The sequence below is a fragment of the Crocodylus siamensis genome, chromosome 6 (genome assembly GCF_052110815.1).
Source record: "Crocodylus siamensis isolate JL-2025a chromosome 6, ASM5211081v1, whole genome shotgun sequence".
Classification (NCBI taxonomy): Eukaryota; Metazoa; Chordata; order Crocodylia; family Crocodylidae; genus Crocodylus; species Crocodylus siamensis.
The window spans coordinates 29,260,599-29,280,307 of record NC_143400.1 but is presented as its reverse complement, the minus strand read 5'-3'; the positions used below and the strand labels follow the sequence as shown (position 1 = coordinate 29,280,307).

Below are 19,709 nucleotides of genomic sequence, written 5' to 3'. Positions count from 1 at the left end.
ACACAGAGGCAAGCCCTCCCCCTGGACCTCAGTTTGCCATATCTGTGAAATAGGTGGAGCAAGGAGCACAGAGGCGTCCAGCCCCAAATCAAGCTGGGTTTTTATACACTTCACGGTAAAAGCCTCTATACCCCGGCGGTGAAGAATTGGAGGCATGGTCTAGATGATCAAGAAGACTGCATTTGTTTTTACAAATCCAAAGGAAGAGAGACATTTAACTCCAGGACTCATGACATGATATAGGACTATTCAGCCTGGTTTTGGGGGTTTTGTGCCCAGTTTGTTTGCTTCTTTTAAACTTAAGAGATGACCTAGCAAATTAGCATGCTGGCCAACAGTTATATCAGTGCCCGCTTTGCTCTTAAATGGAGTAACATAGCACCAGGCCCTCTAGCATAGCAGGGGAGCTTCTGGTTTCTTTTTTGCCTGGAAAAAAATAGGTTTCATGTTATGAGTGCTGATGCCCTGCGTCATCTATACCCTAGATCCTAGATCAGCCCATGCCAATCACCCCCAAAATATTCAACCCTGCTGCTTAAACTCTGGGGTGTGGTTTTCAAATGAAACGTGGGCTCTGGGAGAAGAGAAAGAAATGCTTTTGCAAGTATTTTTCATAAATATTTTCCCCTCCTGCTTCCCAGATTGAAATCCGAGAACTACTGTGCTGATGAAACAGATGTCCTACCCATGCTCATGGGTTTCTGTTGCGATCCCCAAATCCTTGTCCCAACAGATTGCACCTTTATTCAACCAACCGCACTTTATTAACTAGATCAACATCATCCAAAAAAAATCTTCATTAGACCACGTAAATGTGTCTGAAACAGATCAGCATCATAAATATTAAATAGATCAGCCTCATATAAATTATTCTTTGTTAGATCCATGTTATATAAATATGTATTAAATAGGTCAGCATAAATATATAAATATATACTAAATGGAGTAGCTGTTATCATAGTTAGTTTCATTCTAGTCACCCATCAGTTTTGGAGGCAAGTTTACCCTCAAGTTCTCCACATCTTGGACACAAAATGCATTGACATTTGCAGGATCCAGCAGGACAGCTTATTTCTTCAGTGCCTGCCTCTGAAATACCTTGTTTCAACTCAAATTTTAAGAGCTGGGAGATTTTTTGATGGAACTGAGCTTAATCAAAAAAAAACCCAACCCTGATTTTAGAGGGGGGAAAATCATGTTGATTTGGACCAGATTAGAGACCTGACCTCACACGATGCCCATAAAGCATTTGAGAATCAAACCTGGGGTCACTGACCAAAGCTCTTGTTTTTAGTTTAGGGGTGCTCTCAAGAGACTGTTGGGGAGTTCTGGACTCCACCCTTTTTGCTGTACTGGGGGTGTCACTATGTTCCTCTTACTCTGATCCCAGAAGCAGGTCCACCTGAATCAAAGCCATTAGCATGTGGGAGAAGGCAGATAGCGAGGGACAGTTTCAGGGGCAGTGAGAGGCATAGGCCAGTCATCAGAATCTAAGCCGGGGTGGGCAAAGTGCAGCCCAGGGGCCAGATGCAGCCCACCAGGCCATTCTGTCCAGCCCATGGGGTCCCTAAAAAGTTTAGAAAATTAACATTAATCTGCCCTGGGCTGCCTGTCATGCAGTCCTCAATGGCTTGCCAAAACTCTGCCCAAAATAATTGCCCACCCCTGATCTAAGCTAATCAGGTGACCCTGGGGAAGAACAATGATCACAAGGTGTGACTCAGTTTCGCTGCTCCTTACTTCACTGGCCAAGAGCTCCTTCTCTCAGAGCCATAGACAGGAATACTGACATTGATATTCCTGAGATGTATCCAACTCCCCTACACCATGGCAGAGGGGTGGGAGTCTGGATCTTGCCTCCCGTGAGGATGGATTTGGAGGGGCCTAAGTTTGGTAGTGAGGACATCTGTGTCTTCTCTGCTGTATGTAGCTGCTCTTGGGAATGTTCCCTGACTGCTAATATCCGAACACACAGGTTTAGTTCAGAGGAACTTGCTTTGGAAACTTCTCTTGGCCTTTTCCAGGTAAAATAAAGCCCCCAGAGGCACCCTGAGCATAAGCAAGTTACCACAATATAAATACAAAATAAATATCATGACAAAGTTCACAGAGAATTACAACGGGGTCATTCCAAAGCCACATGTATGACATGGATGTGTTGGAATTGTGTGAGTCTGTACATGGTACATACTAGCCTGAATCAGCCACAAATGATTGGAGATTAGCTCTCATATGTGAAGAAATTGGTGATGGCCATCTGCCCAGTTTGATTGACTGATGTGAGGGGCTGTCTGTCGTCCTTGGAGGTGGAGATGAACCAACCGGGGTGAGCAGCCAGCTCGAAGCTGAACGTGTCGCCGGCATCAATCTTGAAGAACAAGAATCGTTTCTGAGCCTCGGTTTTGATTTCCTTCATGGGCCCCGACACCTTCTGGGGGAAAGGAGAAGCCAATGAGACGCTGTTGGAAAGGGGATGAGCATCAGAGCATGGGAAGGTTGGGCTAGAAGGGACCTCAGGAGGTAACTTCTAGTCCAGTTCCAAGGCAGGATCAGCCCTGAGTAAACCGCCCCCACTGAGTGTCTGTCCAAGCTGCCCTCAGAAGCTTCCCATGATGGAGACTCCTTCTCTAGGCAGCCTGTTCAATGCTGGATCCCTCTTCTAGGAAGTCCTACTTCACTTCCAGCCTCAGTTTCCTCTGCTGCAGCTTGAGGCTGTTTGCTCCTAGCCCTGTCCCCTGTGGCCATGAAGAAAAGCCCATCTACATCCTTTCTATCATGGCCTTTCAGGTTGAAATCTAATCTCCACTCAAGCTTCTCTTCTCCAGATTCAGTCACCCTGGCTCTTCCAGCCTGTCCTCATCACTCAGGCTCCTGTTCCTTTTTGTTTCCCTGTGCTGGCCTCTTTTCAATCCACATACGTCCTTCTTGAAATGCAGGGCCTAGAGCTGAAGCTATGTGAGGCTGAGTAGATGGGGAGAATCCCTTCCCTTGTTCTGCAAGCCCTGTGGATACATAATATAGCTTGAGTGGGATTCTCCCCAAATATGTGGGCAGAGTTAAGCCTCTGAGCCCATTGTCAGGATCATGTAAGTAACACTGAGGTTCTGTGGCACGGTCACCTTTGAAGCAAAGCAGATGTCACTCTGATCATTCTGACCTCACCTGCCCTGAACTGGGAGGAGAAACCCTACCCTATGACAGCACAGTGACTCTTATGCCCTTGGTGGCACTAGATATACATCACACTGGTCTCGGCCAATGGGGCTGCAGATACCCAGGAATTCGCAGAAGCAGAAGCATTTTAGGGCTTGATCACTCTGTTCTAACCCCCTCTGTTGGGGTCAGGCTAGATGATCTGTTCAGGTTCCTCGTGACCTTAGCTACTATGAAACTATGAAATAGACCCAGCAAAGAGCTGGCACTTGAAAACCCCAGGCTTGAGCCCATACATAACCCAGGACTAGCAACTATGTGTGTCTGACCCGCAATTTATGCATAAGGCTGTGAGGTCTTCAGGGAAGGGAATTATGACAGCAGCTAAAAACAGAGTGACTCCTGATCTGGGTGGCTGAACCTCAAATTCTATTGGCAGGATAGCCACAGGTGGGAATGGGCAGCCAGGGGCCCTGAGTGGGTGATCTCACCTCCAGCTGCAGTTTAGGGCTGCCATCAGCACAGCACAGATAGAGATTCTTGCTTGTGAGACGTATGACCACAGGGCTATTGGAAGAGCCCTGTGTAGAGAAGTAGTAATCCAGGTTTAATTTCTCTGGGAAGAGAAAAGCAAGAGGGAATTTGGCGTCAGTGCATTAAGCAAGGCAGACTTTCTTGAAACAGCCCACGAAATTCCACCCTATGACATGATATTGCTTCCCACACGTTTGGTGGGCTGGAGATACATTACACATCCTCCCACTCCCAGACAATGGGATTGCAAGGGAAGGAGGCATCGTTGCCTTTTCCTGCCTGGCTTTGAAGAAGAGCAACCCTGGCTTTGTTCATGGTTGGCTCAGATCTTGTCCCGTTACCTTCTTGGCTGGTATTGGAGCCTTGAAGGTGCAAAGCCACCAGCTGGGCCTGGGCCTGAACGTTTTGCAAGATGAAACCCTTGTGATCCACGTCCCTGATGGTTAACTTCTTTGTGTAGGCGTATCTGTAGGTTGAAGCACCTCTGGAAGTGATGGTGGAGTTGGTGAAGGAGACAGCATCTGTAAGCACAGGACAGGAAAGGTTCATCAGCCATGGAGCGGAGCATGGATCTGGGGAGAACTGGATCCCCCCCAGATCATACAGTCATAGACAAGTGGGGCTGGGAGGGAACCCCAGAGGTCATCTAGTCAAGCCCCCTGCCTGAGACAGGATCAGCCCAGCCCATCCCAAGCACATTCATCATCTAAACTCTACATAAGACTGCCGTGAGCCTTGACACAGCACACACCTAAAACCCGACCCTACCACAGGAAAGCAGGGGAACCACAGCTGCCAATGTCCTGCTTCTATAAAAGGTTTTTAATAGATGCTCAAGAGATCCAGGTAGAGGTCATGCCTCTGCTGCAAAGAAAGGCAAACCTCTCCAGTCTGTACCAATCTGACCATGGGGTAAAATTCCTTTCTGACCCCAAATGAAACATCAGTCTGAGCCTGAGCTTGAGCAGAGGGGCAAGACCCTCTAGCCAGGAACCTCTGGGTTTGGTCCCAGCAGGAGCACTGGCATAGCTCAGCCACTATTCCTAGTCTGGGCTGCAGCTAACACTCAATGCATCTTGAGCAAGTCTTAAAAAACCCTGAAGTGTAGTAGAAAGGAGGGAAGGGGTCAACCAGCAAAGCCAAAAGCCTGAAACATCCCCATAGTTAGTAGAACACAGGCATAGCTAAACCTGGATCATCCCAGCCCAGTGCCCATCCAACCTCTCCTTGAACACCTCCAGTGATGGAGAGTCCACAATACCCAGGATGTCTACTCCACACCCACCCTGCTCTACCAGGGAAGAAGTGTTTCCTGAGATCCAACCTAAACTTGCTTTGCTGCAACTTCAGGCCATTGCTCCATGTCCTCCTCTTTGTCACACAAGAGAGAAAAAGTGCTTTCCCTCTTCTTTACGACAGCCCTTCAAGTATTTGAAGACTACTATTATGTTCTCTCTTAAGTGCCTTTTCTGCAAGCTGAACATGGGTAGCTCTTTCAGCCTCTCATATGACTTGTCTTCCAACCCTTGATCATCTTTGTTGCTGCCTCTGGACCCTCTCTAACTTCTCCATGTCCTTTTTAAACTGTGGAGCCCAGAATTGCACATAGGCCTAACCAAAGCGAGGTATAACTATACTATTGCCCTCCTGGATCTGCCCCAGGCAATATGCCCCTAATGACACAAAGAGTGAGATTCCCCAAGGTCTAGGCATGCTCAGATTTCAAGCCACCTGCCTCTAGAAAAGGGAGATACTGAGGCTGCATACCTTCCACCCAGTCGTTGAAAACGGTCAGCAGCTCGCTGTTCGTCCTTCTCCTCTTTTCCGCACACTCTTCTGGGACCTCGCACTTGCATTTGGAGCCTCTCTTGAGGCTGGGAAGAGGATTGAGGTTGTAGAAGAGGCTCTGTGGAGTGGCAAAGCAGAGGGCATTAATAGCTGGGAAGCAGCATGTGACCTCTCTGTGCTGTTCTCTATGCCTCGGTGATGTTCAACTCCATCTGGTCCTCACACAGCCTGGACCTCAAACCTGGCTCAGGCTCATTTCTGGCTTGATTATACTGAAATAAAGCACCTGCAGACAGTTAGAAAAGCCCTTTGAGGCAGGAAGCTGGGATGGTGAGGCCAGGCTGGGGCAGAGAGACAGAGTTTCTAGGACATGGGGCTTGCTTGAAGCAAGAGACAGGGATTTTCTTGCAGTAGAAGCAAGACTCCACTAAATTCATCCTCAATTCATCCTTCCTAACTCTGTGTGACCCCAGATGGCTGGGTCTGGTGGGGTATACAAGGGTGCAAGGATTCTTCAGCACAGTAATTCGCACGAGCTTTTGGAAAGCCAGGGTCAAAGACAGTCGTAACAAAAGCGAGCCGGATGTATTACCTCTGTTTGCCAGGGGTAGTCAGTCTTGTAACTATGGAAAGAAAACAAAAAAAGCAGAATCAGTGCCTGATTGTGAGGCCGAGGGACACTGGGCAATGATATAAAGAGAGTCCTTCAAGCCTAAGTTCTGGTTGATGCAACATAAGACACATGTGTGAGGGTCTCCTGTCACATATGTGCCCTATATGGATGCCCTGGCCCCCAGACTGGAGGTGTCCTGGCTTCTGGGACAGAAATCCTCTTGCGTCTTCTACCATTCCTGCCCTTCCAGCCCCACTTTGCTCTGATTCATTGCTCCCTATTGGTTGAACCTTATCCTTACCCCTTGGAAGAATGGCTTGGATTGGGCAAGACCATCCTAACCAGTCCCATCTCCTCCATAGCTACACATGGAGACCAAAATAATTCAGGGAAAACAACAAGCATCTTAGGACCCACTTGGTTTTTCCCATTTTTTGTGCAAGTTCTAGGAAGAGTTGAGCTGAGTAGTTTCCATCCTTTTTAATGTCCTATTAAATACAAGCTACTAATGGAAACCAATAACTGATATACCATATTTCCTGGCATTCTCACTTTTTGTCCCCCCCTCAAACCAATATCTGGAAATTTCAGTGCATGTTATATGTGAGAAATATGGTAAAAGCAGTTTCTGGCATGAAGTGCATGCCACCCTCTGGGTTCAGGACAGCAGGAAAGCCAGGTTGCTATATAGTTAGTTATTACAAGGAAAGAGCTTTTCCCCTTCATTCTGCTTTTCAAGAACACGGTGTCTTATATCCTGTGCTGTGTTGTATGCAAGAAGATATGATAACCTCTGTCTTCCTTTGCCAGGTAGCTGGGTAGTCATTGCAAACCTTGCCTGGGGTTTTCCAGCCTTGGGCTCATCCAGGAGGGGCACAGTCTGGCTGAATCACAATACTGCCCATATTAGGGAAACTGAGGCATGGGGGCAGGGGGGCTGTGACTCACAGCCGGGTGGGGTGTTTGGCACTGTCACAGAGCATGCAGGTGCCCTGCTCCTTAGAGCAGGAACAGCTAGGGAGAGAGCCCTAGCGGTGAGGGGGGAGCCCAGCTGCTAGTTACCAGGGCAGCCAGAGTCTCAGGTGCTGGTTGCTAGGACAACCGCTGGGGAGTCAGCTGACAGGAAGGGGCAGGGCCTGGCACATATAAACCCCAGGAGTGAGGCCAGGAGAGCAGTGCTCCACTGGCAGCCAAGGGAGCGGGAGTGGGATCTCGAGCTCGAGCTCGAGCACGAGCAAGCAGAGGAGAGAAGCCTGACGACACGAGCAGCTTCTGTTTGCCGATACGGGGTGGAGAATTCCCTGGTAGGGATTTGAATGATGGTTGGCCAGATGGCTTAGATTTTATGCTATAGCCCAGGGGCTTGAGTTTTCTGTTTGTAGTTTTATAAGACTGGACGACCGGGTGAGGCTATTAGGGGTCAGAGGAGGCCTCATAAGAGCTCCATGGCAGCGTAGGGACCCTGGTGCCAGAGAGGGCATGGCATTTTGGGGTGCACTGGCCCCAGCCCCAGGGTGAGGGGGCCGTGAGGAGCCCCAGGGTGAGGGGGCAGCAGAGTGCCAGGAAGGCATGGGATGAGACGGGGCCATGGAAGCCCAGGGAAGTCAAGGAGAGGGACAAATTACAGTAAGGTCCAGGTCAAAACCACGTCCGTACCATCTGTGAGGCTTGGGCTGCAGTGCAGGGGAGGAAAAGGAGCTGCAGATAGTGCCCCCTGGCACCAGGGCAAAAAAAAAAAAATGGGCAGCCTCCTGCTAATTACATCTATTAATTAACCAATTAAAATCAAGGTATGGCAGGAGAGTAAGCAGGTGGTTGGCCCGTAACAGGAGGGTGGAGTCACCGATAGGAAGACTAGTAGAGGTACTACTGTCATAGGCACCCACACCACAATCACATGGGTCCACTTTGGGTTAATGCACTGCCTTTTTTTTTGCATTCCTCCCCCTCACTTCACACCCTCTTCTCTGGGATCTTGGGTAGGTCACCAAAGCCTGCCTGGCACAGGCAGAGCTGCTGTTCCTTTATGTCTTATCTCTTCGGGATCTGAGGCTGCCTACAGCTGTTCCCAAGCTGGCACCCCCACCCCCTTTTCTGTTTCTGGAAGGGAGCAAGAAGCTGTGGTTACCTGGGGCACCTCTCCAGCTCTGCAAAGAGATCAGGCACTGTCGCCATTGCTGTTTCTGAAAGAGGAAATAAACCAGAGTTACAGATTTTGAGTGCTCTCTGCCAGCCCCCCAGGTTGCCCGCTACAAATGCCATTCTCACCATGGCATCAAGGGCCAGTTGCATCTCCTCATCAACATCTGGGATTCCTTCCCTGGCTCCTCTAATGAGATGCGCCCCTGGTTCAGGAGCTTGGGAATTGGGAGATAGGTCCTTATCTGAGCTTGAGGCAGACCTGGGTTTGCAGAGGTTGCCTAATGCTCCACAATGGAAGGCTTTGGGTCTGCCTACATTCCTTGAACGCCCCTGTCAATGACAGGGCCCAGTGTGACAGGATGAATGGATACCAGGCTGGCCATAAGTCCATAAGGATGTGTGAGTCTGTGACAGATCCTGGGACCTCCCAGCACTTACTGGTATGGGTTCCACAGAAATTCAGGATACCTATCCTGCTCTCTGGGGGATGTCTGATGGCTCTCCATTGGGTTGATCTCTCCCACCCACTGTTGAACCATGCCCATTCTCCTTTCCATCTAAAAAACCATACTCCTTTCTCTAGGGTCCCCACCAGCCAGTTCCTAACATCCCAGGGAGTAGAAAGACCTCAGCCGGAGCTGCCAGTCTGCCCCGCTTCCTGATAATTTCTCCTCCGCTGAACAAAGCTGCTACTGCTACCCTCAGCTGCCTTTGTAGCTCTAATCGCTCTGCCTGGGTGCAGAGAAAGGAAGCTGGTATTTCTCCAGCCAACCAAGCCTCCGAGAGAGGAATCATTGCAATCCCAACCCACCGCCCCGGGTTCCCAGCCTGGGAGGCAGAGAAAGGATGTTACCTGCTTCTGGGAGGTTTCTGGGAGCAGCTGCCAGAAGATCTGACTGATTAGTCTGGAGCCCTGAGATGTTATTTATAGCCTGGAGCGTGTGTGGGGGGGGGAGGGGAATTTGGACCTTTCACAATGGTGCACACGTCATTTGAGTTATGTGAAAGTTATGGAGGCTTGGGAAGGGATTTAGGAGGAAGGAAGAAGAGTGTGGAGTGGGGGCAAAAGATGGGCAAAGTGCAGTTTGAGACCTGCTAAGTGCCTGAATCACTTGGGATCAGGGCCTGGCCAGTGTGGAAACATCCCTGGTCCTAGCCCCTTGCAAACTCGCTGAGGTGACATACCTGCAGTGTGGCAGTGCTGTCCCAGAATACTTTGCACCCGCAGCCTCACCTGTGCTGGGGGTGGATAGGAATGTCTGAGCCTGGCTAAGCCCCACCGCCCCCTTCTTGAAGAGACATCCGCCATGTGACAGGCACCCCAGAGTAGATTCCCTGGTGGGCTTCTATCCCCCTCTGTGGCTGGTGAGAGGACACAGCCTCTGATGCCAGCCGCAGGCATGTGACCCCCTTTGGTCCTGGGTGTGAAGGTACCATCAAGCAGCCCCAATCTGGAGACCCCGCAGGCTGGGGTGGAGCACATCTAGCTGGACCCAGGCTGCTGAGAGGAATCCGACAGCGGCTCACCCATCCCTTCTGCCAGGTGCATTCCTTGAGCCTCAAGTTCAGATATAGACAGGGATCCTGGCACTAGACACCCCCAACCCCCACCACCCCAGGGTGAGAAGGAGATAATGAGAGGTGGAAATGTGCTAACTGTGTTGCATAAGGCACCTCCAGGAGACACCCGTGAAGCCTGGGCAGGTATGGCGTAGAAACGCCGGGAGAGACCTGGCAGTGAGGGGGCTCCTGAGAGGGATGGGAGCTCACTGTGTGCAGGCAGAGGGATGTGACTGAAGTGACAGGGCCCCCAATGGTGGGACTGGGCATGTGGAGGTCGTTGGCACCAAAGAGCTGGCTGCAGCCTGAAGATCCATTGACCGGGCAGATCACACAAGCTAGATTTCATCCACCCCTCCGTGCCCTGCTGCCTCATGGCTGGGCTCTAGCCACTGGACCTGTGGCCTTGGCCCATGCTCCTGCAGCCCACTCCAGTGCCCACAATGCCATGGCCTTGCTGCCATCAGCATGTGAGCAATTTGGAATTGTCCCCTGAGGTCACAACAGACACCAGGGACAGGGTGTGGATCAGGACAGAAGCCGGGGTGGGGCAGGCTAAGGTCAGGAGATGCCACGGGCTTCCTGATCCCAGCGTCTTGCCCCTGAATCCTCCCGCTGCAATCCAGCTGATCCTACAGGGATCTGGGGAAAGCAGGGGATCTGGGATTCCTCCTCCAGCAGCCCTTCTGGCATGCTGCTGATCCTTGTTCACACAGCATTAATACCTCAGATGATCCCTCTGCCCTGAGATGACCCAAGATCCCTTTGCTCCTGTGATCTCCAGAAGTGGGGAGTCACCTTGAGCACTGAGAAAGCTCCAGAGGGTGAGCCAAAGCCACGCCTTAAGTCACAGCCCCCAATGGGGTTACGAGTCCTAGCTGGGAAGCCCTAGAAACCAGACCAAGGAGGAAGCTAGAGAGCAGAAGGGCAGGAGGAATAAAAGTGTCTTGTTGATTTCATCAGGGAGGTGGAGGAAACTGACAAGGAAGTGGGAGAGCGGGGTAGCTTCCCCCTCTGCACAAGCAAGCTCCACTCCCATCCGCTGCCCCAGGGTTATTTGAAGGCAGGGAGGCCGCAATTGCTTCCTTCAGCTAGTTCCCAACAAGCCTGGGTGTGTCTGGAAAGTTGCGCTTGTTTGCGTCCGGGGAAACACCACAGCAAGGCCAGAATAATCTGCAGTGATCCCCCCCCACAGAGCCTCACAATTGTGGCAAAGGTTAGAGGGATCCTGGTGACTGCTTGACAAGCTCAAGAAGTGGCAAAAGAGGACACGTCTGCTTGCTAACATGTAGCACCCCCCCCCCCCCCCAGCGCTGGGCCTCTTGCCTTCACCCTGGAGGCCTGGAGTCTGGACACCCCTGAAACCGTCGTGTGAGTTGCCCCTGTCCACTCCTGCCAGGAGCTGCCTAGCCACTGAGCTCATTAATAAGCCACCAGCTCATTCAAAGCAGCTGCAAGTTTGGTCCAAGTAGAAGCTTAGTCGAGAACACTGAGACAACGTTCAAAGTGTGATCAGAAAAGCCTGCCAGGCTAGGGATGTGGAGGTGTCTCGGGTTTCAGAAAGATGCCCCATCCTGAGTACTCAGTGATGCTGATACCCTAGAAACAGCTGGCAGCCAGAGCTGTAGTCATGGTGGAGATAATTAACATGTAAGGAACAAAAGCCAGGCCTTTAGTCACAGCCCCCATGGGGTCAGGATGCCCAGCTGGGAAGCCCTAGAAAAGAGACTATGGAGGAGTCACCGATGTGATGCCATAGAGAGCAGCGTGAATCAAACACTGGCATGCAACTTGAGCAAGACTAAGGATGTCATTTTCTTGCTCTACCTGGTGAGACTGCAGCCGGAGTACTGTGTCCAGTTCTGGGTGCCACACTTCAGAAAGGAGGTGGAGAAGCTCAAGAGAGTCCAAAGGAGAACCACGCACATGATTAGAAGCCTAGAGGCCAGGTCATACGAGGAGAGGCTGAAAGACTTGGGACTGTTCAGCCTGGAGACAAGAAGACTTAGAGGGAACTTGGTGGCAACCTATAAGTATATCAGGGTCATACATCAAGGCCTGCGGGAGCTTCTGTTCAGCAAGGCCCCCCAGGGGAAGACAAGAAACAATGGGCACAAGCTGATTGAAGATCGCTTCAGACTGGACATAAGGAAAAACTGCTTTACAAGTTGAGTGCTGAGGGTCTGGAACGGGCTCCCCACAGCTGTGGTACGTTCACCCCACCATGATGATTTTCAAAAAGCATCTTGATGCCCGCTTTGTTGGGGTCATCTGACCCCAGCAGTCTTTCCTACCCAAGTGCAGTGGGGATGGACCGGATGATCTTGTAAGGTCTCTTCCAGCCCTTAACATCTATAAATCTATGAAAGGCGTCAAACAGATTGGGAACAAAGGGCTGCTAGACACCGAGACTGCTGGACATCTAGACTATGCCCCTGAGCATCCTAGTGAGACCTCGGACTACCTAATAAACAGGACAGGGAGCAAGACTATCTTGCAAGGTAATTAGTGTTTTTCCAGATAGGGGCATGTATGCTGTCTGCTGAACAAGTGTGCATAAGTGGAGTGGAAACTCCTGTCTCTTGAGCAGTCTCTCTCGCAACCACCCACAGGTTCCTCAATCTGAGGTTTTGGAGTAAAAGTTCACCTGGGCAGGATGGGCGGGGAGGGCGATGTGAGATCACAGCCTTGTGGGGAAAGCCAGAGGCTAAAGTTTACTGCTTGTGAGGAAGAAAAAGCGGCCGGATGCAACTTCTCCAGAGACTGAAAAAAGGATGTCATAACCCCTTCCTGTCTGTGCAGTGACCGGATATCAGCAGGAAACCCGGGGAAAGTTTAAGGGTGCTTTGGTTTGTCTGGGAGCTGAGGGCTCATTCTCAGAGGGGGACTGTGGGATCAAGTGTAAATTGTGCAAATTCATTTAAAAAGTGTTAGCACCTCTCTCTCCTTCTTTAAACGGTCTTGATCTTCCACTAACCAAGCCAGCTTCTTTCTTGCAACTGTGCTATTCACTGCTCCCAGTCATGTAGCTCCTATCTCACATCCCCAGACTCTTTTTAGTTGACACTATGAACTCAGGGGTGAAAATAAACTTCAGAAAATCACTAGAGACCCTGCCAGGAGGCTCAAGAAGGTGCCATGATTTTATAATGTTGAAAGAGAGGTGCATTGAATCCAAATGACTATAGAACTAAAGAAATGCCAGCTTTGGATAATTTTTTGTGCCTATTTTACTGTGTTTTTAATACAATGTGTATTAAATAGACATTAGATTAATAGATTCATAGACATTAGGACAAGAAGGGACCTTGAAGATCATCAAGAGCATCAAGTCCAGACCCCTACCCCAGGGGCAGGATGCCAGCTAGGGTCAAAGTATCCCAGCAAGATAAACATCCAAACATTTCTTGAATGAGTCCAGAGTAGGTGCCTGCATCACTTCTGGAGGGAGTTTATTCCAGGCCTTGGGGGCTTGGACAGTAAGGAAGTTTTTCCTTATGTCCAGCCTAAAATGGTCACAGAAGAGTTTATGACCGTTGGTCCTTGTTATCCCTTGGGGCACTCTGGTGAACAGACGTTCCCCCAGATCCTGATGCACACCCCTTACGCACTTATAGGCAGCCACCAGGTCCCCCCTGAGCCTGCGCTTTTCCAAGCTGAAGAGTCCCATAGCTCTCAGCCTCTCTTCATAAGGCCTATTCTTTTGTCCTCTGATCATGTGCATGGCTCTCCTCTGGACTCTCTTAAGCTTCTCCACATCCTTCTTGAATTGTGGAGCCCAGAACTAGATGCAGTACTCCAGCTGCAGCCTCACTAAGGCCGACTACAGTGGGAGGATGACATTCTGAGATTTCCTTGAGAAGCATCTATGAATGCAAGCCAGCGTTTTGTTTGCTTTACCAGCTGCGACATCGCATTAGTGGCTCATGTTCATCTTGTGGTCAATCATGACCTCCCCAAATCTCTTTCAGTTGTGCTGCTAGCAAGCTTAGCACTGCTGAGCCTATAAGCATGCTGTGGGTTTTTTTCCCTAAGGCGGAGTACCTTGCATTTTTCGGTATAGAGCGTCACCAGTTTACATCCGCCCACTTACTAAGCTTATCCAAGTCAGCCTGGATCATTAGCCTGTCGTCTGGTATGGATGCTATGCCCCAAAGTTTAGTGTCATCGGCAAACTTGTCCAGTGTGCCTCTGACACCAATGTCCACATCACTGATAAAGATGTTGAAGAGAATCAGTCCAAGGACAGAGCCTTGGGGGACACTCCTGGTCACAGAGTGCCATAATGATTCGCTTCCATCAACTACCGCTCTCTGGGTCCAACCTCGGAGCCAATTTCCCAGCCACTGGACTGTGGTGTAGCCAAGGCCACATTTGGCCAGTTTTTGCATAAGGAGATCCTGACACACCAGATCAAAGGTTTTTTTAAAGTCCAGATATATGAAGTCAATCTCTTTTCCCTTGTCCAGGTGATATGTCACCTGGTCATAGAAGGAGATGAGATTGGTCAGGCAAGACCTACCTGCGACAAACCCTTGCTGGCTGTCCCTCAGGATGTTGCCCTCAGCCAGCTTACCAAGAAGGGTCTCTTTGATATCTTAGCGGGGATTGGGATCAAGCTGATTGGCCTGTAATTTCCGGGATCTACCTTCCATCCTTTCTTGAAGATGGGTACCTGAGAGTCTTCATATGGCAAATGAATACACATTCCAATCAAGTTATTATTGTTTTTTGCTTTGATCTTAAACTGAATAATACAGTCCTAGGCTCCTAGATTCCTGCTGTATCATTTAATAATACTTGCAATCAGGAGGATGCAATAGGGTGATTGGCATGTGCAACCTGGAAGAGGCAATTATTGCATCCCACATGTGGGACTTTGTGTTTGCCTTGCTGGAATCTCAGCACAAAGAGCATGACATGTGTGTTTTTCTCCAGGTGAAAAAGAAACGGGAAGATTTCACTAGTCACAGGCATTTCACACTGCCAGGGAACAGTATTTACTGGGCATGGACATTTCATGCTGTTGGTGAGTGGTCTTCACTAGTCATGGGCTTTTCACAGTCCTAATGACTCTTATTCATGCCTTGTGGCTATTTCAAGCCACTGGTGAACGCTGGTCACTAGGCATGGACTCTTCAAGCTCCTGGTGACCATGATTCACTAGTCACGGATGTTTCACCCTGCCAGTGACCTTGTTCGGTAGGCATGGGCTTCTTGCTAGTCACTGCCATGACCAGCAGCAACCCGTGCTGTGTGACAAGGGGTGCCTCTTGCAAAAGAAATCTCCCCTGGGTCCAGCCTGGGAAGTTGTGGCCAGATGAGAGCCATAGACGTGCTGGGAGCTGGGACTGGGAGCGCTGGGGTGGCCGAGGCTGGAGAAGAGGAAGTGAGAAGAGCTTCCAGACTCAGTGGAAGCTGGAGACAGAATCTCACCACTGGAAGTAGGGAATCTCCACCCTTGGGGCAGCAGACAGACACTGGATGGGTTCAGACAGGGCTGATCCTGGGACAGCTCCCCTCCAACCTCAGCTGTGGCTGTGGCTGTGGCTGGCCTGTCACCCTCTCACAGCTCAAGTACAGTCTTTTTTCTGCAATGCTCAGGACCAGGGGCATGTTGGACAAGGTCTGTGGGAAGTAGACGTCCTTGGTGAAAATGACTGGGGGGGGGGAAGGACAGAGAAGAGGGCAGTGGTATTAGGACCAGCAAAGCAATGATGTCACTTTAAAAGGCACTGGGGGAGAGGGGTTGTATTTGGCAAGTGATGCACCTCAGCTGCTTTTGTGTGTCCAGTCCCTTAGCCAAATCCAGCAGAGGCCACTTTGATCAGTGGCTAAGTTACCACAGTTCGGTTCAGAGTGGACACACACAGAGGTGACATGGGGTAAATCCTCCTGGGGACTTATCATCAAGTATCCTGACAACCCCTTATAAATCCCTGGGGCAACCACACCTTCAATCCTGTGCCCATGCCTAGTCCCCACACCTCCAAGAGTAGAAGAAGTAGAGAAGAGTAGAGAAGGTACAAAGAAGGGCAGCAAGGATGATGAGTGGTTTGAAGGGGCTTCCCTACGATGAGACACTAATGAGGCTAATGAGAGAGAGAGTAGGGTGGATAGATAGATAAATAAAGTGTGAGATGGATAGATCGAGTGTGGGGTAGGTAGATGAAGATAGAGTGTAAAGCAGATAGATGGACAGATGGATATATAAAGTGTGAGGTGTATAGCCGGATGATGGGTAGAGTAAGGGGTTGGTGAATGGACAGACAGGCCTATTCAGTTTAGAAAAGAGATTTTTGAGCAGGAACATGAGAAATGTTTCCAAAATACTAAATGGCAAAGAGAAAGTTACTAGGGATTTATTACTGACTGTCTTTCCCAAAACAAGAATGAGGGGTCATGACATGAAATGAGCAGACGGTCAGTATAAAACAAACACAAGGCACTTCTTTTGCCCCCAGAGGGTCATTCAAGGGGGGGACTCATTGCCACCAGATGTGGGGGAAGCTGAGAGTTCAGCCAGATTCACTGAGGACTTGGACACATTCTGGGAGGAAAGGGACATCTGTAGCTACTGAGTACGGGAGTGAGGGGCACATTCTCTGAATAAGAGCTTCCTAGACCTTAAATGCTGGAAGCTACAAGTGAGATAGGAGTGGGGGAACAAACGCTGCTCAGACCCAGTCTCCCTTCCATCCTCTGCTTTCTGCCGCCTTGTGACACAGGAGCCTGGGAAGATGAACATAGGGTCTGCTCAGTCCCTGGCAGCTCTGATGTTTTTAAGACCCTCCAAGCCCAGGAGCCCTGGGAGGGGGGGTCTCCACTTCCTACCTTGGTGGGTGCTGTTGAGGCCTTTCAAGAAGTTGGCTGCCAGCTGCATCTCATGTTCCCAGAAAATGATGTTCTTGTTGTTAGCGTACTGGATGGTGGTGGTAGCGGTAAAAGGGCAATGGCACAGCCAGCAGCAAAGCAGCTGCCTGGGGCTCTGCAACCAGGCAGGGGGCAGTATCACAGCACAGCTCCCCCTAATGCTCCCAGCCACCTCTCCTGGGCCCCTGCCCCCTGATCTCAGCCGCTGGTGCCTGCCTGCTCCCCTAAGGATCTTTGATTCAGGTAGCATGGGCTGCTGAGATGATGGGGGGATCCAGGGGCAGGCAGCTTCAGTAGTAGGTTATTATCCTCTGTGTGGAGCAGCTGGGTTACACCTACTCCCTCTCTTCCCCTCCCCATGGCTCCAACAACCCCCTCCCCACTGTCCCAACCAGGCCTCTGCTCTGTGCCTTCCAGCAGGGGCCCTCCAGCCCGTCGAAGCTCACAGGGTAGCAGAAGTGAGTTATCACCCCTGTACCTGCCCTGAAGGGGCTGGGTCACAGCTGGGAATGCAGTCTCCTTTGCTTCCTTCTCTGCTCTGTGGGCAGCTCCCGGGGCTGCTGAGAGGTCCCTAGAGCTGTGATGTGGTTGGGACGTTGTATTGGGTAGCCGGGTACAATGGAAAGGGAGTGCTGGGCTGAGGGAGCACAGAGGAGATGGGGTGCCGGGCAGAGAAAGCCGGGCTGGCAGCCATGGCTGCGGAGGGTACATCTTGGACACTGTGGCAGAGATAAGAGTAAAAGGGTTTAGCAATGCCCTGGTGACCCCTGCAAGGAGAGGTCTGTTGTCTCTCTGCCCCTCCAGGAGCAGATACCAGGCCTTAATCACTCCCAGGGCTCATCTGTCTATCTGTCAGACATCTCCCACCACAAAACCCAGTCCTGATTTCAGCCTTCACTTTGCTAACTGATTCTGGGATGCATCTTCAGCCTTGTAGAAGGTGATATCCTGCTCCCCATGGAGACGAAAGTATCTCTGAGCTGCTGCTCACCAGGCACTGATGAGCATCAGGGTGGCATAGAAGCACCACAGGGGTTTAGGAACAGTGGGTCGCCCCCCCATTCCCCCCGCCCCTGGAGATGCCTGAGGAGTGGGTGGGTATCTGGCATAGTTGCAACCCCCAAAGCCTGCCAACCCCTCTGCATTTTCAGCCCTGGAGTCATCTCTCAGACCCACCACAGACAGGCCAGGAGGGACAAACTCACATCTCCATCTTGGAGCTGGCTCCCACCTGTCACAGCCCATCAATTCGGTGATCAGGTTGGGGACTTGGGCCATGGCTGGGCCTAAGAGAGGGGACCTGGCGGCCTGTTGAAAAGGCTAGTTTGGCCACGGAGCAGAAGGGACTTGGGGTGGCCTCACAGAGCTGGGCTGGGTCCAGGAGGAGCTTTGCTAGGCTGGGTTCCCCAGGCAAAAAGAGCTGAGAAGCGCAGAGATCCACGGGGCCCCCGAATCCACCAGATACTGCCTTAGATGGGAGCCTGTCGGCCTGATGTCTCCCCTTCCAGGGTGACATCAGGGTGAGAAGGGTTGATTCACGCTTCCTGGAAGGAGTGGAGAGGTCAATGAGGCTGGGAGATCCCAGCTGTTTATCCCTGGGCCGGAAGCCAGGCGCCTGGAGCAGGGCAGTGGCTTCTAGAGTGGCTGCACACATGGAGTCCAGCCACGGGAGGCCCAGGAGTGTTCCCAGCAAGGGGCAGGAGGAGATGCCGGGCAGGGGGAGGCTGCTGAGATCACACCAAACTCTGTCTGCCTTGTGCAAATCAGCCCTGATTTGAGCTGTAAAAGGCAGTGCCTTTCACAGCTCATTGAGGCTGGCTGGGGAGTAGCTCAGGGCAGGGGCAACTGTTAGCCCCTCACTGATGCCCCTTTCAAACCTCCCCAAGTGCCAGGCCTGAAGTTGACAGGGCCTCCACTGTTTCAGTCCTGGCATGGCTCAGGGAGGCTGAGATCTGGCTGCCCAGGCTACGTGGCACCCAGAGATGCTAATTCCTGAGAGGGGTATCAGATGCTGCCCTGGAGATAGGGGTGGGGGTGTAGGGAAGGGGAGAATGTGGATGGGGTGGTCTGCTAACGAGGTTGTTAAAGCTTGTCAGGTCTGCTGCTGGCCTGGGCTGGCACTTGGATGCCTGCTCCATCAGCTGCTCTGCTTGCAGCACCCTGCCCTGTGCTCCCTGCCCCATTGGGTGCTCTGCTTTCTGCTCTGTTCTCCCTGCCCCATTGGCTGCTCTGCTTTCTGCTCCCCACCCCATTGGCTGCTCTGCTTTTTTGCTCCCTGCCCTTTGCTCCCCGGCCAATATGCTGTTCTGCTTTCAGCACCTGGCCCTGGGCTTCCTGCCCCACTGGTTGTTCTGCTTTCTGCTCCCTGCAACATCAGCTGTTCATTCTGCTTTCTGCTCCTGGCCCTATCTGTTGCTGTTTTCCCTGTGCCCCCGCCCTGACCTGTCCTGTGCCACCCCTGGCCACTGCCCATACCACCTGCATGCCACCCACTGAAATGTCACAGGGGACTTTTAATCATGCACTTGCCAGAGCCATCTCATATTTCCCCTCCCTGCAGTGGGAAATAGCACTGGAAACAGTAGTTTTTCTGTAAGGACTGTGTTCATGTCTCAGCTGGGTCCAGGCTGTTTGTGGCCTTCTAAAGGCAAGCCCAACTCCTTAAATTGGACGGGGTCCCTGATCCCGGCATCGGGGGAGACCGTTGCCAGCTGGGTCTGTGGTAAACGGCCCATCTCAACCTCCAATGCTTCAAGGGGAAGGGCAGGAAACTCCTTCTGCTTTTCTCAACCAGGCACAAAAGCCGGTTGAAAACACAGGCTTTCCTCTGAGCCGAGTGTTGACATGTCATTGAAGTGCTTCTAGGAATCCCAGTGCCTCAAGCTCAGCTAACCATGTGCATCATGGGGGTGGGAGAGGGGAGGGGAGGAGTTGGGGCTACTTCTGTTGATGTGCCCAGGGGGAGGCTGCTGCCTGGGCTTGCCCCAGGATGCAGGCATGTATGCAGTCATCCATGTGGAGGCATCCGCTGGCCTCAGGAAAGCTG

The 19,709-nt window shown here is 51.3% G+C and overlaps 1 protein-coding gene across 1 annotated transcript; it reads right to left on the bottom strand.

The window, feature by feature from the left end:
- Positions 1-756: 756 nt before the first annotated feature.
- On the bottom strand, positions 757-9,111 carry LOC149862078 (interleukin-1 beta-like). The gene is made up of 7 exons (XM_090052228.1): positions 9,084-9,111; positions 8,217-8,271; positions 6,068-6,098; positions 5,455-5,593; positions 4,029-4,208; positions 3,645-3,769; positions 757-2,431 (listed from the first exon to the last, which is right to left on the bottom strand). Exons 2-7 carry the CDS (start codon positions 8,261-8,263, stop codon positions 2,222-2,224), a joined length of 732 nt encoding a protein of 243 aa, XP_089908354.1. The 5' UTR covers positions 8,264-8,271; positions 9,084-9,111; the 3' UTR covers positions 757-2,221.
- Positions 9,112-19,709: the final 10,598 nt, after the last annotated feature.

Coding starts and splice junctions, on each gene's coding strand:
- LOC149862078 (XM_090052228.1), bottom strand. CDS start 8,263: ATGGCGACAGTGCCTGATCTCTTTGCAGAGCTGGAGAGGTGCCCCAG. Junction 5,594..6,067: donor ACTACCCCTGGCAAACAGAG/GTAATACATCCG, acceptor GCCACTCCACAG/AGCCTCTTCTACAACCTCAA. Junction 4,209..5,454: donor TTTCAACGACTGGGTGGAAG/GTATGCAGCCTC, acceptor CTGTGCTTACAG/ATGCTGTCTCCTTCACCAAC.